This window comes from Miscanthus floridulus, unplaced genomic scaffold (genome assembly GCF_019320115.1).
Source record: "Miscanthus floridulus cultivar M001 unplaced genomic scaffold, ASM1932011v1 os_2306_1_2, whole genome shotgun sequence".
In the NCBI taxonomy this organism is placed as follows: Eukaryota; Viridiplantae; Streptophyta; class Magnoliopsida; order Poales; family Poaceae; genus Miscanthus; species Miscanthus floridulus.
This window is the reverse complement of record NW_027098220.1, coordinates 61,385-78,170: the sequence shown is the minus strand read 5'-3', so window position 1 is coordinate 78,170 and position 16,786 is coordinate 61,385. Positions and strand designations below refer to the sequence as shown.

Sequence of the window (16,786 nt, the reverse complement as noted above, 5' to 3'; positions counted from 1 at the left end):
TAGCCCGGCCCGAAAAATAGCCTAGTAGGTCGTGCCTAGGCCAGAGGTCAGGCACGACTGCCTGCCTCGGCATGGCCAAGGAGGCACGACGAGTCGTGCCGGCCCGACTCCCATCGGGTCATGCCTGGCACGGGCTCATGCCGGGCCAGGCCAGGCTGGCCCATTGGACATCTATAGGGGTGGGGAGCCGTGCCGTAGGCGGACGAGCAGTCGTGCGGGCGGCTGCTGCTAGCGAGCGCGAGCATGGAGGAGGTACATCGACGATGGTGACCATGGAAACTTCTTCGGTGATGAGCTCCGGCCACGAGGGGCTTCTTCTCCGTCGGGTATAGAGGAAGGGCGTCGGGGTGCAGCCAATGCGTGACAACAACCGTAGAAACAGCAGAGTAGAGGCCCCCCTCCAGAGCCCCCAGAATTAGATCCAGAGGGGGGGCTATGAGGGCTAAATATGGCCAACGGGCCGGCCCAGTCTAGCACGGCACGGGCCCGTGCTAGGCATGGTCCGATAGGGCACGTCACGGAAGGGCCCATCAGGCCACCGAGCCGTGCTGCACCAGTCCATCGTGCCTGGCCGACAGCTCAGGCACGGCCTAGTCGGGGCAATTTCCATGCCGGGCCGGCTCCATGAGGCCCACCAAATGCGATAGAGAGGAGGGGGAGGCGAGGAGTGAAGGTGGCGGCGGCCGCCGGCGAGCTCCCCCTTGGGTCGCTTGATGCTGGATCCGGCGAAGTAGCTAGCGGAGGAGGCGAGTCTGCCGAAGTAGCGGTCAGATCGAAGGTGTAGAAGGCTGGATTGAGGCTGCTCTGCTTGAAGCCGCTACAGGGGGACATGGAGGAGGTGGCCAGACATGCGGGGGGTCATGGAGGAGGCGGGCGTTGCCGTGCTCGACGCCGGTGCTGCTATCGCACTGGACTTCAGCGTGGTAGAGGGATGGGGAGGAGCCGAGGAGGAGCGGGGTTGGCGCCATGGAGGGGATGGAGGCTGCTCCGCTCGAAGTCGTGCGGGCGGCGTGGAGGAGGCAGCCACAGCCAGACGCGCGGGGGGCCGTGGAGGCGGCGGCCGCTACCGCACTCGACGCCGTCGCGTGGTGGAGGTGGACCTGTGGAGGCGGCGACATGGGGATGGGGGAGGTGGAGTGGAGTGGAGGTGGAGGCGACAGTGTGGCCGGGGATGGGGGAGGCCGGATGGAGGGATTGTGGAAGCGGAGTGGAGTGGAGGTGGAGGTGGTGCGCCGGGTGGCCGCGCTGGCTTCCTCATGGCTGCGCAAGTCGAGGAGAGGGGAGAGCAGACCCGCGAGAGAAGGGAAGGGATGCGGGAGGCGGCAGCGCGACAAGCGAGGACCCGAGGTGCGCGACTACTCGAGTGAGAAGGGGAAGGCAACGGTGGCTGCGGCGGCTGATAGGGAGTTGGAGTTAGGGTTTGGAATTAGAGCAGCTATATATGTTATGACTAGCGGGCCTCTATCAGGCCTAAAGCTTTTAGCGGGTCGTGCCGTGCCGGCTCACGTGCCTGGGGTAAGGCCCAGGCACGGCCTGCTCCTCCGGGCCGTGCCAGCCTAGGCCCGCTCGTCGCCGAGCTGGCCCGGGCTTGGACAGGGCCAAAAAAACGGGCCTTGGGCCGGGCCGACGGGCTCAGGCTGCATGGCCATATATAGTGAGGGCCTCCTCAAACTTGAGAGCCATAGTAGGAGCCCTGCTGGAGTGATTTTTTTTTTCTTAGCCCTCAAAATTAGGATGAGAGCTCAAGTAGGGCCTGAGAAGCTCTTAAAACTTTCTTCTGGAGCTGAAGATGGGCATTAGAAACCGAGGAAGTACTTTGTACAGTTCAGCAATAGGAATAGTACTCCCTTTGCCTTGGGCTGGGGGCATTTTAGCACTGCAAACCAGAAGAATGCCCGTGTGCCGGGCCATCACCGATGGATCATTTTCAGCATTAAACATGCTGGTCGAGCCTGAGCTGCTGCATCCCCGTTTTATTTGGACCAGCGGTTTCTTGTGCACGCCCAGGTAGTCACCAGCTGGTGAGACGAGTGAGGTCGGTGTCACACAGTCACTAATGGTCGTTGCAGCTAGCCTGGGAGCGTAGCGTAGGAAACAGAACATTCCATTTCGCAGCTGCAAAACAGAGCACGACGCTAACCTCTCCGTCCACACGACACAGAGCCGTCGAGCCGTCGAGCCAGCCACCATCACAATCCGGCGGCGGTTTGACGTCCATGTCTCGTGACCGGCCAGCGAGGCCCGGGAGCGGCAAGGGCGAAAGCTACGAGGCGGCCGGCCTTGGGAACGCGGCGTGGGCACGTCAGGACACGTTCGTGGGCGCATGGTTTTACGTGGATCCGACGCGCACCCCATGTGCCCTCCCCGGTCCCGGCACGTTCACATGGCCTATCCCATATTCCCCATCCCACTCTGCCGTCGCAGTCTCGCCGCGCCCGGAGGTTCCTGTGCGCGACGACCGGACGTTCCGGCCTTCCGGGTCCGCATGCACGTGCCACCTCAGCAGTGCGCCGCGTCTCGTTCGCTGGTTGGCGTGGCGGTTACTGACAGAAAGCTCCGGTTTTGATTTGTCTGATCCTGATGCAGGTCGGGGGCAACGCGTACCAGGTGCCGGCGGGGAGGAGGGACGGCAACGTCTCGTCGGCGCAGGAGGCGGGCGCGAACCTGCCGCCGCCGACGGCGAGCGTGAGCCGGCTGAACCAGGTGTTCGGCGCCAAGGGGCTGAGCCAGTCGGACATGGTGGCGCTGTCAGGCGCGCACACGGTTGGCGCCGCGCGCTGCAGCTCCTTCGACGCCCGGCTCTACTCGTACGGGCCCAGCGGCGCCGGGCAGGACCCGTCCATGGACCCCGCGTACCTGGCGGCGCTCACGCAGCAGTGCCCGCAGGCCCAGGGGAGCGACCCGGCGGTGCCCATGGACCCCGTCACGCCCACCACCTTCGACACCAACTACTACGCCAACCTGGTGGCCAAGCGCGGCCTGCTCGCCTCCGACCAGGCGCTGCTCGCCGACCCGACCACCGCCGCGCAGGTGGTCGGCTACACCAACAGCCCCGCCACGTTCCAGACCGACTTCGTCGCCGCCATGCTCAAGATGGGCGCCATCGAGGTGCTCACCGGCACCGCCGGCACCATCCGGACCAACTGCAGGGTGGCCAGCTAGCTGATCGATCCATCTACCGGCCGGATTGCTGGCTGGGTGTGATTAAAATCATACGACGACGAACTGTACGTACGGCGTAGAGTGGTGTGGTCCGATGATTCAGATTGTACGTGTCCATCGATCGAGCTGTAGTCGTGTACGTAGTACAGTACGTGCTAGCTACGGATAAAAAATTCCCAAGCCCAAGGCACCGTCAATTCGTAATTCGTTCATTCTCATGATCATCAAAATCAAAAGGAAAAAAAAAAAATCCCAAGCCGCAAATCTGCATGAATCCAACAAACGAACACTCTGGGCTATGCTTGTTCATGTCGGGGCTCTTTGGGCCTCAAGTTGCGCCAGCAGTCAACAAGCCCAGCGGGCTACTCCACACGCTCGCTTAACTGGGCTGTCTACAACTACAAGGCCCCGTGCGAACCAGGCCTTGTGCTTCCCTCCATGAGTTATCTGAGCCTGGGCTGCTCGGTGAGTCTGGGCCTTGAACGCGTTCCAGTACCGTAGCATCGTTTTTCCTCCAAAAATTGCAGATGCGCATGCATTGATGCAAGCTCACTCACTCGTCTCTGCTGCGACGCAAGCATGCAGCATCCATGGAGTCCCCGGGCGCAGAAGATCAGCGGCACCAGCAGAGAGCACGGACTCTTGCTGCATCCTACACCCACCCGCCCGCCCATGAGGGCGTGGCCCACTGATGCATGCAGCACGCTTCGTGGAGAAAAGGCTGACCTGCTGGTCCAGGCCAGGCCAGCGGCAGGCGCCCGGCTGGGCCGACCCCGCCGGCAGCCGGCCACTGTTCAGCGTGGAGTAGCACAGTGCCGGCTACAGCAGCAGATGTATGGTACCGCCACCGCACCGCCCCGCACACACGCAACGGCCACACGATGGAGCGGCAGCAGCCAGCAGATCTGCACGTCCGGTGGTGTCCGTACCGGCCGCCACCGCCAGCCAGCGGCCCAGCGCCAGCGCACGCGACACGCATATATGATTCGTCATGGCGTCGCATGCCATCGCCGGCAGCACGCCGCCACGACCGTGCGCAGCATGGCATGCATGCTGCCGCCGCGGCGCGGCAGGGAGCAGCCGTCAGCACTCAACCGTAGAACAGTGCAGTGTGCCAGTGCCTGCCTTCGATCGCATCGCGCGGGCGATCGGTGCGGTGGTGGTGGGGATTGATCGGCGGCCTGCATGCATACATACATGCAGATACAGTCCCCCTTGGCTTTTGGTTGCGGTTCAGACGTACCACTTCTTCCTGCATTACTATTTCAGAGAGTATCCACCACGGCACCGCTGTCTAATCTGCTACTGCATGTCGCCGGTGCTAGCTCTTGGACTAGAAATTCCGAAACTGAAAGTACCTGTCGATATGGATCGATGCATCGAGAGCGGCGAGTCATCAGCTAGCTAGGCTAGGGTAGGGTCCACCTCTTCAGCTCCGCGTACATACTACTGTACATCTGTATATTGCCTTCTACGACAAGTCACGATCCAGGCAGGAGAAGGGTCGCCATATATATATCCATATGATGAGCACGCACGGTGCTACCAATCCAATCATCCACCACACGCACGCACGCAGGAGGCCGCCGGGCCGGGACTCTATCTGATGTTCCGGGACGACCGGGTTTTGCTGCTTCCACGGAGACATCTCCCTGAAGATAGCAGATGCATGGACTCTAATGTGGCCTCAAGCTAACCCTGAAAGCTGCATGTGTGGAAGCTGTGCCGTGCGTGCAGGAAGGAACAACGACTACTCCGGTACTCCCCCATGGGCCATGTATTCCAACTCAGACCATCGGCGTATGTGCATTACATCCCTCTAGCCTGATCGAATTCTTCCAGATGCACTCAACTCCGTAGCGTCTTCATCGAGACGTACAGTCTTTTTGACCCGACCTAACCACAATTCACACGCATGCAGCTAGCAACGAATCCAGTGATGGTTAAATGCTTTTGCTTGTTCATGGGAATCATGCATCTGTGGACGGCGGCCGATGGAGCAGCTAGCTCTAGCTACTCTCTCCAGTGACGTGGGCGCACGCTTTTCATCGTCTTGTGCGTTTCAGCAGGAGACAAGGAGCAGCAGCAGCAGCAGCTTCTCACGAGTTCTGAAGATGGATGCACTCGTGAACAGTAAACTAACGAGGGGATAAGATTCCGCGTGTTCGTTCGCAAACGATGCCTTTTGGCTTTTGCAGCGTGTGTGGCGTGGCGGACGGGGACTAAAGTTCAGTACGTGTCGCATAGGATATTTAGATACTAATTAGAAAGATTAAACATGAGCCTAATCAAACTTAATAGATTTATCTCGTAAATTAGTCTCAATCTATGTAATTAGTTTTATAATTAGTTTACGTTTAATACTTTAAATTAGTGTCTAAACATCTGATGTGACAATGACTAAATTTTTTATGGGGAACAAACATATTGCCAGCAGCAGCGACACTCGCTCTGCTGCACTGCATGCTGCCACGGCAAATGATTCAATACCTATTTTTGGTCTTTTCCAACTAGAAGACCCAAAAGATAACCATTTCGGTAAATGGGTCTTCAGAAAAGAGGATACTTAGATTTGGGTTATACCTCTTCTGACACCCAAAATGAGTCTTCCATATAGATACTCTATTGGAGACTTATAGGTATTGTGTTGGAGACCCATTTTAGATTTGAGTTTCGTAATGGGTCTCTTGCTGGAGACAACCTCATGTATGTGTCGTGTATGCCATTATTTTTATGGGCGTGCAGCCATGCTCAAGTACTCTACATGCAGCAATGCCATGTACTCCTTCGAACCTGAAAGAAAGCGTCGCTACGATTTCGTGCTTGTCAAAATTTCTAAAGTTTAGCTGAGTTTATATAAAAAAGTAATATTTTGTATCTCTAGATAAGTTTCTTATGAAAATATATTCAAATATATATGTAATGATACTAATTATGTACCATATATATTAATATCGTCTTATATATATTTGGTAAAGTTAAAAATAATTAACTTTTGGTTAAAGAGAGAATGATATTCTTTATGGGACGGAGAAAGTACAAAAGCTAGCTTTGTTATGTTGCAAACAGCTAGGGCCAGTTTGTTAGGCTCCGACTCTTCTTGTGAAGTAGTAACTTCTTTGATGGAGCTAAAACTATTTTAAAAAAAATATTTGGTAAAAAACGGCTCCAGTGATAGATTAATAATAATTTATGTAAAATTTGTGAGTAAGAGCTGAGATAAGACACTTTTTCTGGCCCCAGCTCCTTAGCACAAAAACATCGCTAGCCGGCTCCTTGCAAAGAACCGCAAAAAACCGGAGCCGCAACCATGCTAAAGGTGCCTAAGTAGTACACTATACCAATACTACTTGGACGAATTTCAGCGGCGCGTTTTTTTAGGAAAAAATGCTATATTTTACACTACGTAAAAATGATTTTTAGCAACGGTTCGAATTTTTTTGTAGGGGCGGCTGATGATGGAGCCGCTCCTACAGTGACGTGCGCGGGTGCCCAGACACCAGCCGCCCCTACAAATGGAACAGCAGGGGCGGCTGGTGATACGAGCCGCCCCTATAAATAGGGTCTGATTTGTAGGGGCGGCTCAATCAGCAGCCGCCCTTAGAGTTACTATTTGTAGGGGCGGCTGGTGATTAAGCCACCCCAACAAATGCCCCCATATATATAGCTCCGATTTGTAGGGGCGGCTTAATCACCAGTCGCCCCTATAAATGACCCACATGTAAAACAGCTGTAGCATCCTTCTTCCTCCTCGGGTCACTCACTCCAACCCATGAAATAAAGGTGGGGAGGCCTTGGGCACCTCTCAAAAATTGCTCTACTAAGGGGGGAAAATTTTGATCTCAAATCCTTTGGTGGAGAGGCTGTAGAAGGTAAGAAAATGTTATTCCACACTTTTTTTGAAGTTTTAATGGTTGATTAGTGAGTAATTAAAGTTTTGTTTTTCTCTCTCTTCTATGGTGCTTGAGCTACTTATAAAGCAAATTAGACCCAAGTTTTAAATGTATTAGGATAAATTAGGGAGAGGAACAAGATCATACCCTTATTTAGTCCATGTTTCTTGATTTTAGTGAACAATTAGTTAGTTTTATACATGTTTCATGTGCATGTAGACCTAGATCTAGGGTTTGATTTTTTTATTAATTTTGTTTTTGTAAATTTATGTTTGATAAAATTGGACAATAGTTTGTATGAAAGATATTAGGTAAAGTATAATTGTTGCTAATTGTTGTCTTTGAAATTGTTTATTGTAATCAATAAATATGTATTTTAATTATTTATTGATAAATGGGCCATTAATTAATTTTTCTCTATCATGGTGTGTTTGTATGCTTCATGTAATTATATTAGATTTATATTCATATATATCTGAAGTATATACAATTATTCTCAAGTAATTATTAATTTGATTTATTTTTATATATATTTGAATAAGTAGTCCTTTAATGTTTGTTTTGTTGTTGTTGTAAAAGATAGAGTACAGGAACTCTTGGATGTATGGTTCGTTAAGGTTCAAGGTAGGTTTTCATGAAGACGTGGATAAATTTATTGAAGCCGCAAAGAAGCATGCAACGACATTAAAAGAGAATAAGGATACAATTATTTGCCCCTATAAAGATTGCAAGAACCGTATGGCATGGACAGATGTGACTATCATCAGATCACATTTGATTATGTGATGATTTGTTGAGGACTACATAGTGTGGATTCATCATGGTGAAACTGTTATTGTTAACGATGAGGATGAGGAGGAATATGATGACAAAACCATAGAATCCCTGTCCCAATATTCAGCAGAGCTTGATGCACGAATGGATTTCGAGTTTGGCAATGAACAAGGTGGTGATGCTGGTGGTTGGGATGGTAACGACGAAGGTGGTGCCAATAATGATGGTGGAGCATGTGTCAGGGATGAAGATGATTTGGAGGACATGATTCGAGTCCTTGGACCAGAGATTTTACTAAATAGCCCGAAAGGTCTAGAAAATTTGGAAAGTATGACAAAAGCATCGAATGAGACTATGTATGGTGTTGAAAAGGGTTGTCCGACATATTAGACATTGCTACGTTTTGTGCTTGAGCTACTCATCCTGAAGGCTAAGTATGGCTGGTCAGACTGTAGTTTCAATGATCTATTGCATCTCCAGTCATGGGTGCTGCCACAACCAAACTCAGTTTCCGCCAACACATACCAAGCGAAGAAGGTCATCGAGCGAAGAAGGTCATAAGTCCATTGATAATGGGGGTTGAAAAAATCTATGCATGCCCCAACCACTGTATACTTTTTCGTGGTGAAACGTTCAAGTCACTAGATAAATGTCCCTAGTGTGGGGCCAGCCGGTATAAGAACAATGACCTTTATGGTGGGGACGAAGCCTCTACGGGGAAAAAGAGTAATAAGAAAGGTACAAAAAAGGTGGTATAAGAATCTCAACCCCTAGAGGACACTCCATTAGGCAACGATGCAAAGCTGAGAAGAATTCCTGCCTTGGTAACATGGTACCTGCCAGTGACCGACTGTTTGAGATGTATCTTCCTAAACCCTAAAGAAGCCGCACTCATGACATGGTGGGATGATGAGCGTAAGGTGGATGATGATAAGATTGCACACCCGGCTGATTGTAGTCAGTGGCAAAGGTTTGATGAGAAGCACAAAGAATTCAGTGATGACCCAAGAAATATATGGTTTGGCTTAAGCACTGATGGAATGAATCTCTTCAATGAGAGGATGAGCGACCATAGCACATGGCCAGTGATCTTGACCATGTACAACATCCCAATATGGTTGTGTCAGAAGAGAAAGTACCTTCTTACTATTCTTATTTCTGGCCCTAAACAACCAGGCATTGATATAGACGTGTTCCTTGAGCCTTTGATGTAAGAAATGGAGAGGCTATGGAGACATGGGGAGCAGATGTATGATGCGTTCCGAAAGAAGGACTTCATATGTAGAATAATAATATTTGTTACTACCAATGATTACCCCGCGCTGTTTGCTTTGTCTAGATAGATCAAAGGGAAGACGGGATGCTTGGTTTGCTTGGATAGTACTACATAGGTGTACCTGGATGCATCCAAGAAGATAGTTTACCTAAGGAGCCGACGCTTCTTAAAGACAAGTCATAAGTACCGCAGCAAATTATTTTTTAGATTTTATGACAACGCCCCAGAGATTGAACCCCCTCTGGAGAGACGTCATAACGGAGAACACGTGTACAGAATGGTAAAAATCATACGCGTCGTCTATGGAAAGAAGAATCCGGATGGGACGAATAGAGATAGAAGCACACCTCCTATCAAAGACGTACCTTTCAAGAAATAATCGATCTTCTTTCAGTATCTGCCTTATTGGCCAGACTTAGAGGTCCCCCATGCCATTTATGCTATGCATGTGCAGAAGAATATCTTTGAGAGTCTCATTGCTACCTTAATGGACATAGGCAAGTCAAAGGATGGTCTGAAAGCACAGAAATACATGGTGCAGCTAAACATGATGCCACAGCTTCACCCCGTACCTGAGGCTAATGGAAAATACACTCTGCCCACGGCGTGCTTCAACCTAACACTAGACGAGAAGAGAGCTATATGATGCTGATAGTGTTTCTACTGGGTTTTCAACAAATGTGAAGAAGCTAGTGTCGATGAAGGACTTGTTAATAACACATTGCAAGGCTCACGATTGCCATATGATGCTGATAGTGTTTCTACCTATTGCAATCAGGGCTATAAAGCCAGAGTTCTTGAAAATGGTCATCACCCGCATGTGCTACTTCTTTTCGAAAATCTCACAGAAGACGATTGACAAGCAAGAGCTGAGTAACCTACATGAATTTGTGGTGGAGACACAAAACCAACTAGAGATGTGTTTACCTTCTGCTCCACATCTCATGATTCACATGGTTCATCAGATACATGCACTAGGTCCTTGCTACTTGCATGAAATAGGGTCCTACGAGCGGTTCATGTCGGTTCTAAGTTGATACGTGCATAATCGAGCATACCTAGAGGGCTCCATGATAGAGGGTTACAGTACTGAAGAAGTCATCGAGTGCTATCAAGAGTACCTAAAAATACAGAAAGGGATTGGTAAACCTGATTCTGGTCACAAGGGTAGGCTGGCTGGGAAGGGCACCAGTGGTAGAAAAGTCTTCATCGACCATGATTACAAAGAGGTGAGTTGGGCGCATTATAGTGTCTTGCAGAGTACACAACTGATGCAACCGTATATTGATGAACACTTGGCTATCATTATGGCAGAAAAATGGTCGTTCGAATGATTGGGTTATGAAACAACACAAGCAATGACTAACTACATGGTTGAAGGACCAAAACATACCGCTTGGAGAAACCATAGACTCTATTACCATCAGTAGGTTGACGGAGGGGCCATCGAGATAAGTGACATCTTGGAATGCTTATGACATCAATGGGTATACATACTATACCCACGCAAAGGATAGTAAATATGTGAACCAAAACAACGGCGTTTGAATAGAGACTCTCGGTGGATTGGGGCGAAAGATCCAATACTTTGGTATCATTAAAGAGATATGGGAACTTAACTATGGAAGGGATATAACGGTGGCCCTGTTTCGATGCCGCTGGATCAAACAACACCAACTGAACGAGATCGGATTGAGAGTCTTGGACCTCGAGAATCTAGGCTACCAAGATGACCCTTGGGTGCTCACTTCTCGTGTCGTACAAGTTTTCTATATGTCTACCCCACAAAGTAACCTCCCCTCGAAGAAGAAGACAAAGCACGTGGTTGCCTCTGGAAAACAACACATTATTGGAGTTGATGGCGTGGACGATGTTGAAGCTTACAATAACTACGATGAGATACCGTTATTCACATACTTTTCTAAGAAGATCAGTGTTGTGGAAAAGAACCTACCCAAAGACATATTGCCATGGAAACGAAAAGGTGTCAAGAGAAAAGTCGTTACAGCGGGCTAGCTAGTTGTTGAACATGGAGTGTTTGTGTAAGTGTGTGTTTGTAAGACTTTATTTATACATGCGTGTAAGGCTATATATTTATGTATGTGTGTAAGACTACATATTTTTGTATATGTGTGAGACTACATTTATGCATGTGTGTGAGACTACCCTTTGCAACATCCAGATGAATCTATTTGAACATCCACTTTATTACTACTAAAACTTTATGAAATCACTTAACACTTTATGAAATGAAGAAATAACCAAAATAAAAGTAGGAGGTCTTGACGAGTTATACAACTTTTATATTCATCACCTTTATAGCTGAAATCATTTAGTGTTTGAAAATTAGGTTTGAAGCTGTCATTCTCTAAAATTCAAAATTTGAATTATTCAAAATTAGTGACAAAGATAGATGACTAGACTAAAATGATAGAGCATGATTTTAGAAAATTTTAGGAAAAAAAAACCATCACATTTTGAGTTAGTATGAGGAAGAAAAACGAGTTACAAGTTTCAGCCACAGATTAAAATGAGAAATCACACTTGTTCATCATTGATCATCATGAACAATTGTGATTTTTCTTTTTAATCTCTGGGTAAAATTTGTAACTAGTCTTTCTCCCTCATACTAACTCCAAATGTGATGGTTTTTTTTCCTAAAATTTTCTAAAATCAGGCCCTATCAAGTTAGTGTGTTGATTTGGTCATCCTTTTCATTTGACAAAGTTTGAGCACTTTAAATTTTCAAATTTAAAAAAAATGACAAGTTCGAATGAGATTTTCAACCATTAAATGATTTCAGCTGAAAAAGGGATGAATACCAAAGTTGTATAACTCATCAAGATCTACAACTTTTGTTTTGATCATTTCTTAACGTATGGTATTTGTTATGCACTTAAACATACGCTATACTTCCTCTGATCCTTTTTTAGTGTGGAATTCCACACTAAAAAAGGATCAGAGGAAGTATAGCGTATGTTTAAGTGCATAACAAATGATATATTTTTTTAGAACTCAAATTGGCTTACAATTTAGAACGAAGGGAGTATATATATATATGTATGTTACATGATGCACCATGCATATATATCAAACAATTATGTCGTCTGTGATTCTGTGAACAGTATCACGAGCTTTTGTACAAGAATTTAATTTTGTCCTCCTAGTGCGCATTTTAGACATTTATACAAGAATCATTAATGGCGTGACTCGACGGCTTTTGTACTAGTAGGAGGGCAACGATTAGTTGCATTTAGCTGTCTAGCGATCTCCCCAACAAATTTAATTAGGCATTTCACAGTACGTTTTGTTGTACAAATTAAAAATGGAAGGGTAAATGGCAATTAAGGAACAGTATGCATTGTGATTAACGAGTAATGGCCATCATAATCCGCCTTTTAGTTGGCAGCTAGCAGCTGATATGCCAAATTCAACATGGTACTTGCACAAGTTGATTGTTCATTTTAGTCGGGTGCCAATGAATAGACCTGCTGCTTACACTAATCAGTTAAAGCAGGGTTGGGTACTATTGTGGTTGTGGTGTTGTCTTTTTTTTTTCTTTTTTATTTGAGATAATCTTGTAGGATTCTTTGTTTGTATTTTTCTTCTATATCAATACTCCCTCCGTTCACAATTCTCGATTTACGAGAAGTCAAATGATTTAAAGATCGATCAAAATTATATAAAAATATACTAATATTTATGATACAAAGTAAGTATCATTGAATTGCAGTATGGAAAATATTTTTACAGTAAACCTAGCTGAAGATATAAATATGTTAATAGTATTCACTATAAACTATATTAGAGTTAAACTAGTTTGACTTGCACGTAACCTATAGTTACATTCTTTCTTGGACGGAAGGAGTAGAAACAAACACTATCATTGTCGGTTAGTTAGAAAAAAGGGTGGAACACAACTACTACTCATGTAACTATTTTTCACATATACTATGTCTATTTTTTATTGTTGTTTATCCAACATGTAATTTTGTCACTGCTTGACTATAGAAAAAATTACTAATTGTATCTTATGAGTTGTCCTTTTAATTATAGTACCCAGTTATCTAAGATTGTTGTATGAAAATTCAAGCACTTAACACTACTACAAAAAGCATTTGTAGGGGCGGCTGATAACCCTTTGTAGGGTCGGTTTGGCCAGCCGCCCCTACCGAACCGTCTCTACAAATCATGCATTTGTAGAGGCGGTTTCCAGACCGCCTCTACAAATCGATTTGTAGGGACGGCTGGTACTACGAGCCGCCCCTACAAATTCACCCCTACAAATAGATTTGTAGGGGCGGCTCGTAGTACCAGCCGCCCCTACAAATCTATTTGTAGGGCGCGGCTGTAGTACCAGCCGCCCCTACAAATACCTGTTTGTAGGGGCAGTTCAATCTAGAACCGCCCCTACAGTACGTTTTCCCGTAAAAAAAATCAAATTTACAATTTAAAATCACGTTGCCGAACGCCCCGTGACCAACGTTTCGAACCGCGTTTGCGTTGTCGAACGCCCCGCGACCAACGTTCTGAACCGCGTTCGCGTTGTCGAACGCCCCGCGACAAACAGGTATTTGTAGGGGCGACTACAAGCACAAGAGAGTATAAACTACAATTACAAGTCCAATTCAGAAGAATATATACAATCCATCATTAAATATACAAATTCCACACATATTGTTATCAACGTCCTAGAGCTAGCCTTTCAGTCTCACGAAGGTGTTGGTACTGAGAATTTGTACCTAAGTCAGACTCTCGGTCATGGTAGGCGCCTTTGACGTGTACAATCTGGTCCAATATGAAGTTGCAAAGGTCGCCGACGAGCTCTAAGAGTTGGTCATCCTTGTATGGGTCTCTTTTCATTCATTTCTCTTCTCTACACTATAAGAGAACAAGTTTTGGTTTAGTATTTCATACCATGTATAAAGTTTTTATACTACGGGTGAAGAGGTTCAAACTTACCCTTAAGAAGTGTCTCCTGTAGGCACCGATGTTACTCATCATAGAACATATATAGTATCCACAATGTACACTCCCAGGCTTCTGCTTGGGGCACTGTGTTTTGCATATGAAAATGTTAAGTAATGCTTTTGACAGCCATGTAATCGAGTACTGAAGAAGTAAATTACACTTACCGCACATAGTGTTTTTATATCCAGCTTTTCCTTCCTTGCTGGATCATGCCTTCCTTGATGATTAGTGACATAGAACCTAAATGCCCTGTTCGAATTATTTTAGCAAATACAACTTGTTAGTATCCAAAAGTGAACGTTACAAGTATGTATACAAACATATAAGCTAATGAGGATTGTCGATATGTATACGTCTTGAGAATCGATATGAAGTCTTTGTATGTCACCGGATCCCTATCTATTCAATCAAAGACCCTTACCATGCTCCTCCTGACATCGACGGCTATACAAATCTAGTGGTTGCTGCATGGATTTAATCATAGAACTAGATAAACTCTTTTGCATCGAATAAAATATATCGAACAAAGCTTTAAGTATAGAGTTGAACTTACTCGAAGTTGTATGGTAGCCATATAGTAGAGTGTTGTTGGAGATTTTTGAAAGCCATGGCAACGTATGCTATACTTCCTCTGACCCTTTTTTATGTGATGATGTCCTGGTTTGTTAACACCATACGTGATGACATCCTCCAAACATTTTCAAATTTTTACCACCGCATATGCATGTGATATCATGACATCTCGCCAAGTTTCATGATTTTCGGGATTCGTTTGAATTTTATAGAATTAAATAACCACTCGCACGCAAGTTTGCGACGTTGCCCCGTGAGCACGTTGATCGAAATTTGGAGACAGTTCCTAGATTTAGCATAAAGTGACACTAACAAACAAGAATAACATTTTTGGAATGGATCAAAACTATTATTCGATGCACCTGCAGTTCAAACCTACATTTTCCGGAAAATTGCAAGAAAACGAAATAAAGTGAAGAAATATAGCAAACAACAATGAAATTGTGCCAAATTTGAACATGTTGTTCATGGTATAAATACAAATCTAAGAAAAAAAAGTTGGTGGCAAAAAACAAAAAAAAATTATTTTGCCGAGTGCCCAGGTTTGGCACTCGGCAAAGTGAATATTTTGCCGAGTGCTAGCCCTAGGCACTCGGCAAAGCCAGGACAGGATTTTTTTTTAATTTTTTATTTCACCGAGTGCCAGATCGGGGGCACTCGGCAAAATACTTTCTTTGCCGAGTGCCCCGAATCTGGCACTCGACAAAGAGGTTTGAAATATAAAAAAACAGACACACACACAACACGCACACACCACGCACACACCACACACGCACACCACACACACACGGCACACACGCGCGCTGCGCGCGCCCCGCCGCCGGGCCATAGCCGTGCGCCGCCGACCGGCACCCGGGACTACCGACTCCTCTCCGCGTGCGCAGCTCTCCCCCCGTGCCACACCCTGCCGTGCTCCTCCCGGCCTCATCCTCACCCCACCCCCTCCCCCGTCTGGCCCCACCCCACGCGGGCCTGCAGTAGGAACGAGGCGAGGTAGAGGAGAGGAAATAGGAAAGGAGTAAGAAGAATGGGGAGCGAGGGAAAAGACAGCATATCCCGTCCTCTCGGCGTTCATTCTTCACGCCGGATGCTGTCTTCTCCTTTTCTTTTTTCGCTCTGACGCCTTTGCTTCTCTCTAGTCTCTGCCGATAAAGAGAGAGAGAAGAAAGGTGCCGCCTCGGTTCGTCGACCCTCACGCTGTAGCGTATCGTCCCCATTGTTGTCGTCGGCCCTCGGTCTTCGCATTCTTGCTGGCAAGGTATGCCCTAATGTTAGTATTAGTTAGTAAGTAGTAGTGTTAGTAGTAGTAGTTAATTAGTAGTGTTAGTATTAGTTAGTAAGTCGTAGTGACAGCAGTAGTTGTAGTTGTTGTTCATAGTTTTAGTGTTAGTAGTAGTTATTGTTGTATGTATGTGGTTGATGGCCTTCGTGCCTATGTTTGGTATACATGTGGTTGTTGGCCTTCGTGCCAATGTTTTCTGTAGGTTTTGGGAACCTCTCCGTGCAGGGGAGGTGCTACCGAAATTTTCAATGGAGTCTAACCATTTGCCTTTTCTTTGCAGGACGAGGACCGTTGGGAGGCACTCGGCGACCCCGATCGTCTTCGTCGGCATTGCGGTTCTGCCTACACCACGTTGCCTCGCCACTGCAGTGACTCGCCATCGCCCCACTAGCCTGACCTCACCGACACCCTAGGTATAACCCATCTTCCATTCTTGTATCTCGTGTAACCCTAGTTAGGCGTCTCTCGTCCGAAAGAGATACGGTCGTTGGTATGCAGATCTTTGCATACCAAATTCCGTACCTATTTCGGATTGTCCACATTTTCTGGACAGCCCGCGGATGCGTAGATGGGTTGGTTTCCATGGCCCGCTCCTATTCGAGACAGAGTTTTGGCACCACCTCCTCGTTGTTCTCCTGATACACAATCTCCCCGCCAGGACATGTATCAGGAGAACAGCGGGGAGGTGCTGTCGAAATTCTGTCTTGGATAGGAGCGGACCATGGAAGCCAACCTCATCTACGCATCCTCAGGTGGGATTAGTACCTATCCTTCACCTATTAGATGTATAGTAGGAACACCTTGTGGATTTACCTACAGTTTTTATTACTCGCTTACATATGCATGTGCCAGAGG

The 16,786-nt window shown here is 47.0% G+C and overlaps 1 protein-coding gene across 1 annotated transcript; it reads left to right on the top strand.

Annotated features, from left to right (window-relative positions):
* Window positions 1-2,108: 2,108 nt before the first annotated feature.
* Window positions 2,109-3,366, top strand: LOC136534800 (peroxidase 5-like). The gene has a single exon (XM_066527164.1). It carries the CDS (start codon window positions 2,581-2,583, stop codon window positions 3,160-3,162), a length of 582 nt encoding a protein of 193 aa, XP_066383261.1. The 5' UTR covers window positions 2,109-2,580; the 3' UTR covers window positions 3,163-3,366.
* Window positions 3,367-16,786: the final 13,420 nt, after the last annotated feature.